Below are 17808 nucleotides of genomic sequence, written 5' to 3'. Positions count from 1 at the left end.
TCGTCTCAACAGGAGCGTAGAGACGGCGTGTCTCTGGTGTCTGAGCGGGACAGTTCGCCTCATACAGGATGAAGTCAGTCACCTCAGTCTGAACAAACAGCCTGCGGTCTGTCCCTCAGCCGGACTTTGTCCTGCAGGACAGAAGCTCTCCGAGCAGATCTTCAGCTTCAACATGGCAGAGAGGAGAGCAGCGGTGACGGCGGCGGCAGAGCCGGACTTCCTGCAGTTTAATGATCTGGCCTGTGAGACGGTCGGCGGGAAGGTGAGTCACACGAGCTCAGTTCAAAAAGATCCACGACTACTATCAGGAAACAGTAAAAGTGCTCAGCCTGCAGTAAAACGTGGCCTGTGATTGATCTCTGATGATCAGTTTGTTCAGACTGAAGCGTCAGTGTCAGAGCAGCGTGTTCCTGTTGGAGCTGCTGCAGGTGGAGCTGCTGCAGGTGGAGATACTTTGGATACTTCATGTACTGTGAGCTAGTTTAGGCCAGTGGGGCCCCACCTCGGGGTCAGGCCCCTGCATGCTTCCAGTCTCCATGCTAAGCTAAGCTAACCGGCTGCTGGCTGAAGCTCCGTGTTTACTGTACAGACATGAGAGTGAGCACAGACGTTGTTCCTCTGGAGTCCTGATCGGTGCAGCTTTGACCTGATGTGTCGATCGTACCTTCAGGTAAAAAACAGACTGTTGTCACAAACCTGCTGTGATAGAACGTGTTCTGCTATTCTTTCAGGTTATCTTTGCCTCAGACGAGTGGTTCGCTCCTGCTGCCAACCTGCTGAAGGTAAAACTGATCAGTCGTATCAGGATCAGGACACACGGTGACGTTTGACCTCAGCAAACGTCACTGCTTTATTTCAGCTTCAAGCAAAAATCTGCTGTTATTCTGTCAAATCTCATTCAAACCAACAACCCGTCCGTCCTCCTGTCTTCTGCTCTCAGCTCTGAGCCCATTGATCTGTAAACACACTGTCGTCCAGTGAGCATTAGCTTCAGCAGGACGGTGTGTGTGCGGCTGAGTCTGAATAAATAAGGTGAAAGAGGAATATTTGAACATGTCTGTGCAGAGAGAGCCGCCGCAGTTCATCGCCTCGGCCTTCACTGAGTTTGGAAAGTGGATGGACGGATGGGAGACGAGGAGGAAGAGGAAACCCGGTGAGGATGTGGAACAAACTGTCCTTCTCTCTGACGTTCACCAGTCAATGAAATCAATGGAGAGAAGCAAGGGAATAGATAAACTGGACGGGTGACACAAAGCTTTCCATACGTCAGTACAGTAGTAATACTATAAAGTACATATCAAAGAAACAAGGAGTACTGTGATAGAGCATGTAATATGATGATATAAAAACAATAATTCACTAAGTAATAAATGTACTGAGTGATGTAAGTACTATAAAACCAACAGTTATTACATGGACACGTTTCTCTTTAAGGTCCTTTGAATGAGTTTTTGTGTCAGCGCCCTCTGCTGGACAAACTGTGAACACAAAGCAGTTTAAGACTCATGAAGAGGCTCAAACTGTTTGTGTTGCCTTCAGGCTCATGAAGAGCGTCTGAAAATGAAGCTGCACGATCACGAATGTCTCTGTTTGAGCTCGACAGGCCAAACTTCTGTTGAACTTCTCCTGAAGGTCACGACTGGTGCATCATCCAGCTGGGAGTACCGGGCCTGATCCACGGCCTCGACGTGGACACGTCCTTCTTCACCGGAAACCACTCGCCCCACGTCTCCGTCCAGGCCGGCTGTCTGGGTACAAACTGTCCTCTTACGCTCATGAACTGCACGTTAGATCAATCAATCAATCAATTGATTAGTAAAGGTTCCACTGAGTGTGTGTTGGACCACGATGGAGACGTGACGGCTGAAGCTGTGCTGACGTTTTCATGATCTTCACCAGACAAATTGCCAAACTTCACGCTGGAAGGAGACCGAACCGGCATGGCCGCCTCCGACAGTCAGCTGGCTGCCGTCGCCAAGGTAACGCTGACGGAAACGCGCTGGCCCACAGGTACAGCCGAGGTGTAGTTTGATTGACAGCTGACCTGTGGTTTGATTGGCAGCTGGGTTCGGAGGCGTGGCCGCAGCTGGTGGGCGTGTCGGAGCTGAAGCCTGGATACTCAGACTCCTGCCACAACTACTTCAAGGTCAACTTCAACCATAGAGTCACACACCTGCGCCTCAACATGTACCCAGGTACATACACACACACAGTGATAAATAATAATAACAATAGTCAAAAAGGTACAAACAATAATGAATATAATGAAAATAATAATGTTGTTGAGTGCGTGTGTGTCATCAGACGGAGGGATAGCCAGACTGAGGGTTTACGGCGTCGGACAGAGAGACTGGTCGTCCGTCTCTGCCCACCAGGACGTCGACCTGGTGGCTCTGACCAATGGGGGAGTCTGCCTCGGCTACAGCGACGCCCACTTTGGGCATCCACGCAACATGATTGGTTGGACCATATTGTTATTGTCAACGGTTTTATTTATTATCAGGGTGTATGATGTTATGTTGAGTCAGCTTTGATCACTGGGCAGGTGACACAGGTGACACAGGTGACACAGGTGACACAGGTGACACAGGTGACTGATGACAGGTGACACTGGTGTGCTGTGTTTGCAGGTCTTGGCCGAGCTGTCAACATGGCAGACGGCTGGGAAACGGCCCGCAGACTGGACAGACCCAAACACCTGAAGGTTTAAACACACACACACACACACACACACACACACACACACACACACACACACACACAGAAGTCCTGAGACCTTCAGCCCGCAGTCACGTTTAACCGACTCCCTGCTGGTCGTCCTGCAGGTGGACCAGCGGGGGATCCTTCAGGTCCCGGGTTGGGAGTGGGCCGTGTTCCGTCTCGGTCGTCCTGGAGTCATCAGCAGCATCGAGGTGGACACCAACCACTTCAAAGGTGGACACACACGTCAGCTGTCTTTTCAGGAAGTGTCTTTCATGAGCGGGAAAATAAGACCTCACCTGTGTTTCTCCATCCAGGTAACTTCCCGGACTCCTGCAGCATCGAGGTTTGTTCTTTGACCCCTGAGGAGGAAGCTCAGTGCGTCAGAACCAGGTGGAATTCTGGGAAATGGCAGGTCCTTCTCCCCCCTCAGAAAGTATGTTTGTGAAATCACTTCCTTTTGTAGATTTAGTACTTTTAGTTGCACATCAGCGGTCAGCTGTGTGACGCCTGCAGGTCTGTGGATTCAGAGTGAGTTCATCGTTAATAATAATGAGTTCATCGTTAATAATAATGAGTTCATCTTTATGATAATGAGTTCATCTTTATGATAATGAGTTCATCTTTATAATAATGAGTTCATCTTTATAATAATGAGTTCATCGTTAATAATACTGAGTTCATCTTTATAATAATGAGTTCATCGTTAATAATACTGAGTTCATCTTTATAATAATGAGTTCATCTTTATAATAATGAGTTCATCGTTAATAATAATGAGTTCATCTTTATAATAATGAGTTCATCGTTAATAATAATGAGTTCATCGTTAGTAATAATGAGTTCATCTTTATAATAATGAGTTCATCGTTAATAATAATGAGTTCATCGTTAATAATAATGAGTTCATCTTTATGATAATGAGTTCATCGTTAGTAATAATGAGTTCATCGTTAATAATAATGAGTTCATCTTTATAATAATGAGTTCATCGTTAATAATAACGAGTTCATCGTTAATAATAATGAGTTCATCTTTATAATAATGAGTTCAGCGTTAATAATAACGAGTTCATCGTTAATAATAATGAGTTCATCTTTATAATAATGAGTTCATCTTTATAATAATGAGTTCATCGTTAATAATAATGAGTTCATCGTTAATAATAATGAGTTCATCTTTATAATAATGAGTTCATCTTTATAATAATGAGTTCATCTTTATAATAATGACTTCATCGTTAATAATCACGAGTTCATCATTGAATTAACCGTGTCTCAGTGAAAACATTGTGTGAGCTTCTTCCTCTCTGCTGTCTCTTCTTCAGCTTCGTCCTCATCACAGACACCTGTACATCGAGGCCGAGCTGAGGCCGAGCCGACCCGTCAGCCACGTCCGCCTCATCATCCGCCCGGACGGAGGAGTCAGCCGGCTCCGCCTGTGGGGTCGACCCACGCCCATCGCCGCGGCCAATCAGCAGAGACCGGCGTCCAAACTGTGACTCCATCTCTGAACGTGTGTCGGTGTCTCACCTGTGTACAAATAAACAGGAGGTCATGTGACAGTCTGAGTAACTGAGTACTTCTACTACTACTCGGCTCAGGTGACGCTGACGCTGCTGAATCCTGATGAGCTTTGATAAGAAAACACCTGCTGTTGTTTTAATAGTAACTCTTCCTCTTCACTCTGTGAACCACGTCCTCGTCACTGATTGGTGCCATTATTTACCCACAATGCTCCTCTTCACACTCATTTGTTTGGATTCAAGCTCATTGGCTGGATCTCTTCCATCAGTCAGCAGAACATTTCTTCTCAGTTAATAACCTGAAATGAGCGATGGAGGAGGGCGGATCAATGACGCCTCCACCTTCTTCATCTTCTTCTTCAGAAATGAGAGATAAAAAATCAAATAGACATTGATCCTCTGCTCATTGATTTCCTTTAGTCTTCTCATTCTCTCTTCATCACCACTCAAGGTCAACTTTAATCAACCTCAGGCGGCGCCGTCACCTTCCTCCCCCACCGAACAACTGAACCAATGTCTTCATCGAGGCTCTGGATGTGCGCTGAGACTCTGTTTGACCAGAAATATCTTCGATAAATTCATCGAAAACTCAGCGGCTGTTCTGAAGGAGAATAAAGAGGTGAGAGCTGAAGTGAAGGAGAATGAAAAACAGAAGTTTTCTGTCTGTATGAAGACGAGTTTTTGCTCCAGAGTTCATGTGCCTGAACATATAACTCCACCACCTCCTCCTCCTCCTCCTCCTCCTCCTCCTCCAAGCTTCGACCTGACCTTTGACCTCGCCTGGGCAGCCTCAGCAGAGAGACATGTGTGTCAACCACTCAGACCAAATTATGGCAATTAGCTTCCCTGTGTGGGCTGAGGAGGCTGTGTGTGTGTGTGTGTGTGTGTGTGTGTGTGTGTGTGTGCGTGTGTGTGTGTGTGTGTGTGTGTGAGAGAGAGAGACAGAGCCTCAGACTGGAATAAAGCCTTCAGTGTCTCAGGGAGCTGTGTGCAGTATGATAAACTGACTCGGGGGCAGTTGTAGAAGTCAGCTGACCAGACGTCTGCAGGCTACGTTAGCTGCTGCTAGCATAACACAGCACAATGTCTGACTGGACCGTCAGGTCCAGCTGCATTGTGGGTGATGTAGGAGGCAGATTGAGAAGAACGTGTGGGACAGAAAACTGATCACTGGTGATCTGCAGCTGCTCTTCAATGATGCTTCTTCTTCTTCTTCTTCTTCTTCTTCTTCTTCTTCTTCTTCTTCTTCTTCTATGTCCCTCTTGAGCAGCTTCCTTCACTTCCTGTGGACATTATTTCTGTTCATCTAAATAAGATGAGTCATTAACATCGTGAGTCTCAACACCGCAGCCATCAGTCAATGACAGGAGACTTTAGATCAGCGCTCCACCCTCCAGTCATCGCTGTCACATCCCAGAGACACCCCCATCCTTCATCTGCCGTCCTGAAGGACAAACAGTCCACCTGAAGGTGCTCAGATGTGAAGCAGCTTCACACGCTGAAACGACCATGTGGGCCGGTGGATGATTCACACCTGCACACGGCTGACGGCAGGTGTGTCTGAGGGCAAACTGAAGCAGGCGCTGCCCCTGCTGGCTGGTTAGGAGGACTGAGGAGGTGTGAAGGTGTAAACAGTGAAACAGGCTGTGAGTCACCACGACCTCGAGCTTACAGTCCTGAATGTGCACACGAGCCCCCAGTTTGTCACAACTCTGCTCGAGGTGTAGTATAATTTTTCTCAACTGATATGTGAAGAATTGAGTCAAACACTGTAACCAATGGTAGTTTGTAGCAGAAGTGTGATAATAGAGAAATAGAGAAGAGGCACACAGAAGAGTCAGGAGGGTGATGCTATGCAAGGCTGACACTGCGCAGCAAACACTGCGCAGCAAAGTCAGATATCAAGAGATCATATGAGCCTATATCTGCATCATGAGCCTTTGGTACTTTCCATGGTTCTGCAGGTGTCTCTACAGCCGGTGTTGGTTGGTTCTAACCGGTTTTGGCCGGTATGTGCTGTGACCTTGCATAGCCCTGTGTGTCCTCATATAACCTTACTGTATTCAAGCTATACTACGTATTTACCATGAAAGACAATAATGATTACCAATCATACTGTGATGATGATTATCAAGCATACTGTGATCAATGAATGCTGATTTTTGATGATTATTGTGATTATACATATTTTTAAAAAAGAAAATGCACGACAATCAAAAGCTAATGGTGTAATTGTAAGAAGTAAATACTTTTTAAAAAAATAGAGCCCAGGACGACCAGAAGCTAATGGTGTAATTTGGAAGAATAGAAAATAAAAAGGAAGCATCCTTAAGATGCACCTTTAATGTATCAATACAAGTTTGGATAAGATAGGGAAATTCCGGGCAGGAAAACTGCCAAATGATAACGTAATGGTGTGTAAAAAATAGAAGAATCAGAAAAAGAAAAAGATACCCCAAGGGCGGGGGTGACCTTGAGCAAACTGTATAAAAGGCGAGCGCTGACTCTTGTAAGTTGGAGAGACTTGGAGAGCTTCATTGGAGCTACACCTTGTGTTTCCCCTTTGTTGTCGACAATAAAGTTGCTTCTCGGACTTCGACTCCTGCAGCCTTTTTGAGCATTTTTTCTTGGACAGCTGAATTTGATTTACAACAGAGGCTGGAAAAACGAGGGGAGACCAAACCTGAGCCGCAACTGAAAATGTGTTTGTTTTGCATAACGAATGAACTAAACAGCATGAAACCAAACAGGGCGGTGGCCGGGGGACAGAGGAGTCTTACAGTCTTGCATAGTCTTGCAGCCAAACCAGGAACTGAACCTGCTGAACGCTCACAGGCTGATCCTTTTCAGGTCAAACGACTTCATGATTTCACTGTTTTAGGCCAAAAACAAAACGTCATCTTTCTCTTCATCTCTGATCAGACTTAAAGATGCTTTAAAGAAGTCGTTGCTCCTCTTTTTACTGAAATACTGAAAACGTCAACAGTCGGATTCTAAAAACATTTATTTTCGTTTCATGTAGAACATAAAAAGGTTGATTTCCTGCAGAAACAAAGGAGCTGACCGGCAGGTTTGAAGCCCACGCTGCTGACGTGTCCTTGAGCTCGACCCTGACCTCCTGAACACCTTCAAACCAGAATTTAACTGCGATTTGACCTCATTTCCCTCTTTGGCTTTCGTGTTGGAGGCTCATCATCATCGACTGGCTGTCTGACGTTAATAAAGATGGAGCACAGAGAGGAAATTAAAGCCCAGCTTCCCTCTTCTAATGAGACCATATCCATCATTTTCTGCTCTTTAACCTTTTGCACAACCCCCATCCCTCCAAACACACCACCACAACCACTCAAACCACTACAAACCACCACATCCTCCACGGTGCTCTTCTTCTCTTTCTACCTTTCTGCTTCTGAACTCTTCTTCTTCTCCTGATCAGCCAAACAGAGTGTGAGACATGAACAAGCTAGCTGCTAGCCGCTAATCAAAGCTGCACAGTGTTACACAGCAGGAGATCCTGGAGGCTTCACGGCGAAGCTGAAGCTGAGTCCGTCCTCACAGAGTCGATGAAGACTTTTGTGTCGGTCGAGTTGATTAACGCTAACCTTCATGACGGAGCACGGAGTGAGTTCAGGACTTAAGGTTTGCATCGATACGAAGATGTAACAGCCGAGAGTGTTCGTTCATGTTGGACCTCAGAGTTCAGACTTCGCGTCAAACTCGTGAATATTGAAAAGAGTCATTAATTCACTTTGGGCCAGCGCTGTCACACCTTCACCTCTCAGGTTACCTGACAGGAAATGACGGCTGGGCCTGCCTGCTCTGAGCTGTCATCATCATCATCATCATCATCATCATCATCATCACTGGACCACGCCGTCCTTCATCTCTCTCTGCTGTCGGCGTGTTGTTCTCGCAGCAGATCCACACAGCATGTTGGAACTGAACCAGCAGTTTGTTCATGGACTCTTTTACAGGACAAACATGTAAAATCAGACCTGAAGCTGCTGCAGCTCACGCAGACTGTGTGTGTTTCCTGTAACGTCATGTGTCGTTACCTGACAGCAGGGGGCAGCAGAGACCCAGGCTGACGCCTGCAGACAGGAAGTCCAGATGAAGTGATGGAAGACATCATGTAAATGAGGGAAATGAAAAAAGCTTTGAGGCTTCATGTGAATTCAAGGATCATTTAGAGGCTCCAGACCTGAAACCTGAGACAGATCCCTGATCCATCAAACACCTTCAGCTCAGCCTTCATTTACACCTCAAATCAAGGTGTGTGGTCAGCAGAGATCGCTTCACTTACACCTTTAATTTGACTCAAACCCTTTAAATGATTCAAACATTTCCCATCGAGACCCTGATCCGTTGTTTTGGAGGCAGCTTGATTTTTATGTTTGTACATAATGTACAAAGCAGCTGATTCTATTCTGTCTTCTTTGATTTGTTTTTTTTTCTTTCTGTGTCTCCTTCTTTATTCTTGCTGTCAGTCTGAAACGATGTCATTTCCTGTTGTGGGATCAATAAAGTTTGATGTCCCTCATCTGAAAAGGCTATGAATGAATGAAATGAAGCAGATTTTCAGGGTTTCTTGACTTGATCTGATTCACACATTCATGGTAAATATTCAGCAGATCTGTGTGTGATGAGTTTTATTCAGGTTGAGCTTTTATTCACGCTATAAACGAATCATATTTTAAGAGATTCTTCTTCTGTATTCAGGAATTAATTCAATTCCATTCAATTCAATTCAATATTCCGTTATTTGTCCCACGAGGGGAAATTCCAGATTACAGCAGCATCAGTAGAGCAGATTAATATAAGAAGTGCACGCAAATTAGAAACAACATCAGTATACATACAAAAGAGTGAGAACAGGTTCACCTTTGGAAGAAATGAATGCGTAAATAACATATTTAAAAAGGGGTTTGTGCATGAATTCATGAGTTTCAAGGTGTAAAAACACTTAAATACCACATATTTAAATGAGCTTAAATTTAATGTCTAAAATTTGAACTTTGAACCTGAAAAGAATCTAAATTTTTGATGCAAATTCAGTGATCACACCACCTCAAACGGTGGAGTCACATGAAGTACGACGTTTCTTCACTTCACATGCAGAAGCTGCAGGGAGCTGCCGAGGCCTGCTGTCCCCATCTGTGAGGAGGACGTTGACTCTGAGCCTGACAGTGGCCTCATAAACCCGGCAGGTGTCCCTCAGCGTCGCCGGGAGTCCCGGGGGTGCAGGCGTCCCTCGGCTCGGCCCGTGGACATCATCGCTGTGTCTAACGGGATGAGGATATTGCTTCGGCTGACGGGCGGCACCTCGCGCGCTTATTTCCCTCGAGACCCCTGAATCACATTTCCAACGAGCCTCGCTGGAGAAATTTGGTGAAACGGCGTCGGTGTGAATCTCCTGAGACAGAGAGACGCAGAGCCAGGACTCGGGGGGTGTGACCCTCCTCCCCCTCCGTCATCCACACCTGCAGCCTCGCCATGTGGGATCAGGGCGGAGTGATGATGGAGGTGATGAGGATGGATGGCTGCGACAGGATCATTGTGTTATTACCCCAAATCCTCCACCTTCATTCAAACACAGCTCACTGCTGTGGACATGTGGCACCTGCCTGCCAAGCAGCTGCCTGGCTCTCCATCACCGGTACAGGTGGAGGCGTCACATTGATCCGCGAGGCTCATTGTCCCGTCCAGTGACATCTGAGCGCAGGTCTGCCACGCGCAGGAAGGCCTTCGCGGCGTTTCTTTTTTTCAGGAACATCAGAATATAAACGTCCTCTCAGCCTGCAGGGAGCAGAACATGCTCCTTAAAGATAAACCAAACACAAACATCCAGAAGATATGGAAGAAAATCTGCATCTTTGTTGCATTTATAGGATGAAATAACAGCTGACTGAGCGACATCATTAGTTAAATCAGGAGAACTTCACTGGAGTAAAAGTACACCAGCAATACTAAAAGTTAGAGCAGTATAAAAACTCCTGTCACCAACAATGACACGTCTGCATGTGTGACCCCCAAACGTGGATTCATCCGCCGCTGAAAATAGTCCCAACAAATGCACTGTTTCCTTCTTCTTTGGTTATTTTAAAACGCAACCAGCTGTTTTAGGATGTTACTGAGTGTTTCTGGATTAAAATAAAAGCAAAAACCCAAATACTGAAGTCCAGCTGGTCATTGTCTTTCAGCACTTAGTCAGTGTCGTTCTTGCTGTTGATGGTGTTTAAAAAGCATCAGACACTGAATTTCCTCTGAAAACATCAGCAGGAGAAACACATTTTCATACGAGCTAAAGGTCGGAGACGAGTCCTCATCAGTCTGCTGTCCCCCCTCAGACGGCTCGTATCGATCCCCTCACCTTGGACTGAATGCGGCCCGTTCGCAGGCAGGAAACACAAACAGCTGTGATAACGATCCTGAGGAAGATGTCGGGTCAGCACAACATGGAGGCCGCAGAGGATCGGCTGAGCTCATTATTCCTGTTTGATTCACCACCGACGATCAAAGAAAATAAAGAAGAGGAAAGAAATCGATTGCACGGTTCATTTGGGGAGTTTGTATTGTTTGTGGACTCTCTGGTGTCCTCAGGCTGCAGCTGTTATTCATAACTGTCCATCTGAACGGCTAAATGAGACAAAGACAGCGAGTCTGTCCTCGTCCTCGACAATCAACAAGCTGAAGAACAGACGGAACAGACGGCTTTACAGGACGATTCATTCACTTCCTCTTCGGCCGGTGTTTCCTACATTTCCCACAATGCAGCAGTGAAGGGCATTTTCTCAAGTACACAGTTTGGAGGTATTTATATTTGACTTCAGTATTTCCATTTTCTGCAGATTTATACTTCCGCTGAAACTCTGTGTGTGTGTGTGTGTGTGTGTGTGTGTGTGTGTGTGTGTGTGTGTGTGTGTCTGTGCTCATGCAATCTTAATGACTGCAGACGCCACCAGGGAGGCGGCCAATCAACAGCCAGAATATCTTTCCCTGCTTTATTACAGACAGTTGATCTGTATGCATGACACACACTCAGCTCTCCACCTGTCTGTCTCTGTCTCTGTCTGTCTCTCTGTCTGTCTCTGTCTCTCTCTGTCTCTGTCTGTCTGTCTCTCTCTGTCTCTGTCTGTCTCTCTCTCTCTCTCTCTCTCTCTGTCTCTCTGTCTCTCTCTTCAGTTCATTTCTTCGTCACACTCGGCTGCTCGCCTCTCGCTCGCTGAGGTCTGCAGTGTCTGGAAATGGATGCAGAGAGAGAGAGAGAGAGAGAGAGAGGCAATGAGTTCACAAGGATTGACATTTTTAAAAGAAATGACGTTGGTGTGTATTGATTCAGCACGCACACACACATGCACACTGATACACACACACACACACACACACACACACACGCACACTGACACACACACACACACGCACACACACACTATGGTGGAGGAGGGAGCTGCAGTCTGTGTATTAGCCGTCGACTGGAGTCGCAGAGTGATGCATCATCTGGATAAAAAGACATCATGTCACCTGCACACAGAGAAAAGGATGTTTGACGTTGCGTCTGTCTTTGATATGGAGGGACGCCTCGTTAAACTGTCTTCATGAAACACAGAGAAGAGACTAATGTGTTCAAAAATAGAAATATGTGAAAGAAACATTAATACCTGCGAATGGAGAGATTTCATTCTGTTTCATGTGTCTTTGTTGGATGGCGGGACAGAGAGGGTTCATCTGTGGACACCCCTGGTCTCCAGAGGACGGACCCTTCACATTGTACTGACGATATGATGTTTCCTCCAGCGCCACCATCAGGAAAGAGGAATTATCAGGGTGGAGTTTGTCTCCTGCGCCTGCTGTAGCAGCCACGCTGCTAGTTCCTACTAAGCTAAGCTAAGCTAGTGTTCTGTTAGCGTCAGAGAGGGACGAAGACGAGCCACTGAAATGATTCACGCTGCTGCATTAATGACCGTTCAGTCTGAGTTAGTCAGAATAGAGAGTGTGAGGAACACTAATACCTGTTCGATGTGACTGGATGAAGCCACAGTTCATCTGATCTGAGCCAAAGTCAACAACATCCTGATCACAGTTACAGAAATCTGAAGTCCATTTTCAATCTCAGGTCACGTGAACGCAGCGCGGTCAGCGAGGGAACCGATCGTCTTCAACTCCCAGAGCCACATGACTATCTGAGCCAATCAACAGAGCCCGACAACAACCTCGGTCAGCTGACACAGTGACCTCAGCTGGAGGAGAGACTCCACATAACAAGCACCAACAGAGGCGGGTCAGAGGTCAGAGGTCAGAGCCTCCAGACTGGAGGGGCAACAACTGATGCTGATGACAGAGGACACAACAGGAAGAAGTGGAAACAGGAGAAACCATGAGTGAAGGAGTGCTGCTCAGAGGCACTGCGGCAGCACACACTGAGCTCATCTGTCCAGATGGACACCTCCACCTGCTGAATGTGATCACAGAGGGGTCAGAGGTCAACGCAGAGAGCAGGCTGTGTTTATGTGTGGGCTCAGCCTGAGGACACACACTTCTGTTCCTGTGAGGACCCTCGCTGACATCCTGGTCCAGCTCCAGTACTGGACGAAGTCCTCAGGTCCTCAGGCTGGACAAAGGTCCAACAAAACAAACGTAACCAGAAGGGAAATGAAAGAAATCAAAGAGTCCAAAAATGAACCTCCAGAAACTAAAATATCCAAAAACAAAGTAAACACCAACAGACAGCTGTGACCTCCAGAAGAACTGCAGACGAGAAACTAAGAAAAGTAATATTAATAAGACAAAAACACTCCTTACCTGGACTCACCTGTCCTTTGTTCCAGCGAAGGTAAATTCTGTTGAAATCGGCGAACGACGGAAATTCACAAGACGGGAAATGCACGCGAAGCGACGGCGGTTAGTTTTTTTATGTTGGGTTTCGGCAGTTTTAGAGTTTTGATTTGGTTTTAGGTTTTTGTTTTTGTTGTTTTACACACACACACACACACACACACACACACACACACACACACACAAACAGCTCGTCCTACCTGAGGTCGTCTTCTGCAGGCTTTGATCCGTCCTCTCCAGGTCTCCAGTCCACGTCCTTCCCCACTGGACCATCTTCAGCGCTGCTCCACACCAACAACCAACGACAGAAAACACCAACGAGCAGAGAGGAAGAAGATCAGATTGAGGAAGACTCTGCAGAAAACTCACCTTCGTCAGTCTGGAGAGGAGACTCTGGATGGACGGACTTTCTGGCTTTGAGCTCAGAATCCTTGAAGCTGTTCAGATGTCTGAGTGTAAAACTAGATCTCCTCAGCCTGTGGTCTCAGGTGGTCTCGTGGTCTAGACTCTGTCTTTTCATGCAGGTGTTCTGGGTTCAGTTCCAGCTTTGGGAAAAGTTGGCAGAACTGTTTTCTGTCTTTTCCACAACTTCTTTGTTCCAGAACGTGTTTGTGAATCAGCAGAAGTTTCTGAGCTGCTCGACTCTCAGAGAAAATGATTCCTCTGTGATTCCCTCAAAGACTCACATGAACATGGATGTATTACTAACAAAGGGGAGGCTGTCTGTTGGTCCAGGTGGTCCAGTGGTGAAGACACCTGACTTCTGCTCAGGTGGCGTGGGTTCAACTCCCGGCGCTGGAAGAGATGTGGTTTCTGGACTGTGAGCTTCTTCTTGCAGGTGCCAAAGTAATGAAATCCTGAAAGACCAAAAAGGAGATGTGGACAACATAAAAACTGAATTTTAGTCTGGATTGTGGAAATAAAGCATCAAAGACCAACAGATCTTGAAGCGGTCTGAAGCCGTAATCCACAAACTTCTGAATCACTTATCAGAGTCGTGTTTGCTGCCTGAGCGCAATTCAACCAAACACACCCCAAAAACACTTCATCTTCATGTCAAAGTTGATGTGTCATGAAACATCTCATCACTTCTTAGTCACACCACTGTGGCCTTTGTTGGTGGTTCCATGTGGTCCAGTGGTTCGTGGACCTGGTTTGGAAGCAGCTGATCAGGGTTCAGGTCCTGTGTGGGACACGAAGTCTTTAGTCTGCTGCTGATGTTCTGGAGGTGTGGACTTCAAATGCTCAACTCACTGACTCTTTCTGGTTTCTGGAGGATGTTTCTTATTCATATTGATGAAGATCAAAGCACACATGTGTTTTTCTCTTTAGCTTTCAAACATTTCCCAGAATGCCTTTCTACAATCCCAGAACAGAAGACTAAAGAAAAGTCAGCTTCACTGTCGACATTTGAAGGAGGAACTGAAACCCACAACCTCTGTGTCAACAAACCTGGTTCTTAACCAGCGAAGCTAACAGGCAGGTGGACCCGTTCACACCTGGTGTGAAGTGAGATCTGTACCCAGAAACATGTTCACGTGTCCACAGGCTGCACAACATGGCGAGCGAGTGAGACAGCTGAAAGAGACAGGCCTCTATTTCCTGATCGCAGGTGCGTTCAGTGCCATGAAAACGCCAGAAGGTGAATTATTCAACAGAACGATGAAAATCAAAGTAACACAGGTGGAAATGAATGATTTTCAATGAGGAATACCTGTGTGGGACAGGCTGCTGTCATCTGTGGCAGAGGAGCCTCCAGACCAGGACTGCAACACAGTGACACAACGTTTTCATGCAGAGACCAAGAATTATTATCATTATTTTTATTATCACAAGAGATGACAAATAACTAAGAACGCGCCAGAAACAGCATTTCACAACATTGATGAAGTTTTCCTAAACTTCAGTGGTTTCCTCTCGGGGAATTGAACCTGGACCTCCTGAGTAAAAGTCAGCAGTTGTAACCACACAGAACCACAGACAAACACAGGATTCAAAAATACATTATTATGATTAACTTCACAGCTCTTTGGTTTGGTCTCGTGGCTCGTTGAGAGTTACGTCAGTCGCTGCTGATGAATGAGGACGAACAGAAAACAAGTACGAACCAGCAGCACCAGCTCCTTCTGCATCTTTGTCCTTTGAGGAGTGCACTGCTCTGCTCCTGCTGAGCCCAGATCACATTTCTCTTTGTTTTTACTGTTTGGCTCACAGTGCTGAGGGGTCAAAGGTCAATGAGAGCTCAGGGGAGGGCTGGTGGGGAGGGTCAAGGCCACCGAAGGAGCCTGAGAAGGCAAAACAAGTTCAAGGAAGAAGGAGCGGCAGAGGCTGGAAACCTGACAGCAGCTAACTTCGTCTGTCTGGAGGATTTCAAAAGAAAAGCAAGTTGACTGACAGTCGCTGTGTGGCCCAAACAGGGTGGGATTGAGTTTCACACACGAACACACACACACACACACACACACACACACACACGCTGAAACACTCTCATTATCATCACGAGTCGTGTTTGTGTCACCTGATGAATGTCGGTCCAGTGTTTCCTCTCTTTTCACTCTGTTTTGGTCTCCTCCTCCTCCTGAGGGGAAAACGTGGCTCTTTAGCTGCTAAATGTTCAAGGACCCTGAACGCATCCCGTTTCTGTACAGAAGTATTTCAGCTCACCCGATTCGTCCATTTCCCCTTTGACCCAGTCTGTTGACTTTCTCTCCTCTTTGTCTCTGCTTCTAAGCGCCGAGGCCTTCGACTGGTCTGGAGGTTCTGCTCACTGCTGAGCGTCACTGCTGCTGGAACAGCATGTCTTCATGCATGAACACTCACAGTAACACACTCGTCTCTTCACACGTTCATATTAATGTTAAATACTGTGGAAATCACAAACCATGCTTACAGTACACACACATATCCACACACACACACACACACACACACACACACACACACACAATAACATGATCAGGTGTGTAAATTGATTCTCTTCATGTCTTTGACGTGTAAACACGCCATAAAAAACAATGAACACAGACAGTCATACACTCCCTCGCATCGACGCTCCTGTCGGTTTCCTCGGAGCTCAGACGCATCTCCAGGTAACACTGCAGGTGTGCTGACGGACACACAGGCAGTCAGAAGCTAATCAGCTGCAGCAGGCGGATCCATATCTGTCAGGTCGTTCTGCAGTCTGGGTTAAACCGTGTTCCCGACAGATTCAGTCTGCAGACAAGGTTTTCCTCTCAGTCGGCTGATTGCAGCGAGCACTAATTATCCTCCCAGACGAGCTGTGATCAGTGGAGACAAATGAGCCAAAGACAGACGGATGTTTCCGGACGCTGCCGGTTTGTCAACCAGCAAATCAGCTGCACTGTGTCTCCGTCTGCATCACAGAACTGATCTACAGCCAGCGATGATCCACCAGAGACCAGGATGGTCCCTGACCAGGTTCACTCATCACTGTGATGTAGTGATGGAGGAACTTCTCCGGTGTGACCTCGTGGTCCCGACCTCACCTGTTCCTTACCTGCCCTGGGCCTCCGTCTTCAGCCCGAAGCCTTCGTCTTCCAGTCGCTGTGATCCAGGCTTCAAGTTCTGTTTCGATGTGACGACGGCATGATGGCGGCTCCTGAAGAGGTTAGCACAGATGCTGCTGTAGCATCAGTTCTCTCAGAGCTGGAGACGTGGTCTTCACGGCCTTCAGGGCGGCTGAGGCTGAGATCAGACTTTCAACATCAGTTATTACTGTTGTGGAGTTCTGTCGGTCTTCTGTGAGCTGTATTGATTTGTTCCTCTCAATAAGCTGCATGTTGTCGGTCAGTCAGCAGGATCAGCATTCAGAGCACGACTCACCTGTGAATGAGCCAGTTGATAATCATTGATCGTGTCTCTCCGTGCATGAGGTAATTTGGGATGTTTCTCATTGCATGCAGCCTGAGAGGACTCAGACCTCCTCGTGTGTCAGATCTCCTGTCTGCTGTAAACGCTGATGAGAGGATTTAAAATGTGCTGCGGTCGCACTTCCTGTCTGCGAGGCGTCGTCACCGCCCAATCAGATGATGAGTCGCTCAGACGGATGTGAGGAATCTAATCTGATAGAAGCGTGAAATTCAGATTTATCTCGCGGCCTCCACCTCGAAGCTGAAGGCGACGGGCTCATGTGACTCAAGAGCCGAACTGGTCTCAGAGGAGACGTTGATCTCTCTGAGGACGGCTGCTTGTTGTTCTACCACAGCAGAGTAAAGAGGACGCATGTCGCGACCTTTGACCTCCTGCGCCACCTCGGCTTCTTCACAACCTCTCAGGGCATCTCGGAGGTGATCGTAGAGCTGCTCAGGTGCAGCACGAGAGCCGAGACTGAAACGTGTCCCATCTGGAAAGACGAGCCAATCAGACGTCTGCTTCCACTCATGTCCGCTAACCACACCCCCTCATGCAGTGATTGGTCGAATGTTTCATTCTTTGATTAACTGCTTCTGTCAGAACAATGTGTACTTTTACTAACAATGAGTACTTTTACTTTTGCTACTCTTAATTTTACTGCGCGTCATATCGCCGCCACGCTGATGATACTAAAAACCCAAAAACCTGAATCAACTGTTGTCCTCCATGATTGTTTAGAAGAGTGGACGTCTCCTGATCGTTAGCAGAAACTCGTTTAATCCGTCCTGACAACTTTTCCTCTGCAGTGGATCAGTTTATTGATCCATTTCACTCCCTGTGACACTCAGAAGCGTCGGTGTTATGAGTATTTGTACACT

General features: G+C 46.7%; 1 protein-coding gene and 1 non-coding gene across 2 annotated transcripts; both read left to right on the top strand.

The window, feature by feature from the left end:
* Positions 1-172: 172 nt before the first annotated feature.
* Positions 173-4225, top strand: allc (allantoicase). The gene is made up of 11 exons (XM_076755883.1): positions 173-262; positions 732-782; positions 1066-1153; positions 1633-1752; positions 1900-1979; positions 2063-2195; positions 2305-2460; positions 2631-2704; positions 2826-2934; positions 3018-3136; positions 4028-4225. The coding sequence occupies exons 1-11, from the start codon at positions 173-175 to the stop codon at positions 4199-4201; spliced, it is 1194 nt and encodes a 397-aa protein (XP_076611998.1). The 3' UTR covers positions 4202-4225.
* A 9561-nt stretch (positions 4226-13786) lies between these two features.
* Positions 13787-13859, top strand: trnar-ucu (transfer RNA arginine (anticodon UCU)). The gene has a single exon. It is a non-coding gene; the product is annotated as a tRNA-Arg (tRNA).
* The last annotated feature ends 3949 nt before the right edge of the window (positions 13860-17808 follow it).

This window comes from Chaetodon auriga, chromosome 18 (assembly GCF_051107435.1).
Source record: "Chaetodon auriga isolate fChaAug3 chromosome 18, fChaAug3.hap1, whole genome shotgun sequence".
NCBI classification, from domain to species: Eukaryota; Metazoa; Chordata; class Actinopteri; order Chaetodontiformes; family Chaetodontidae; genus Chaetodon; species Chaetodon auriga.
This window is presented reverse-complemented; position numbering and strand designations above follow the sequence as displayed.

Coding starts and splice junctions, on each gene's coding strand:
- allc (XM_076755883.1), top strand. CDS start 173: ATGGCAGAGAGGAGAGCAGCGGTGACGGCGGCGGCAGAGCCGGACTTC. Junction 1,753..1,899: donor CGTCCAGGCCGGCTGTCTGG/GTACAAACTGTC, acceptor GATCTTCACCAG/ACAAATTGCCAAACTTCACG. Junction 2,461..2,630: donor GCATCCACGCAACATGATTG/GTTGGACCATAT, acceptor CTGTGTTTGCAG/GTCTTGGCCGAGCTGTCAAC.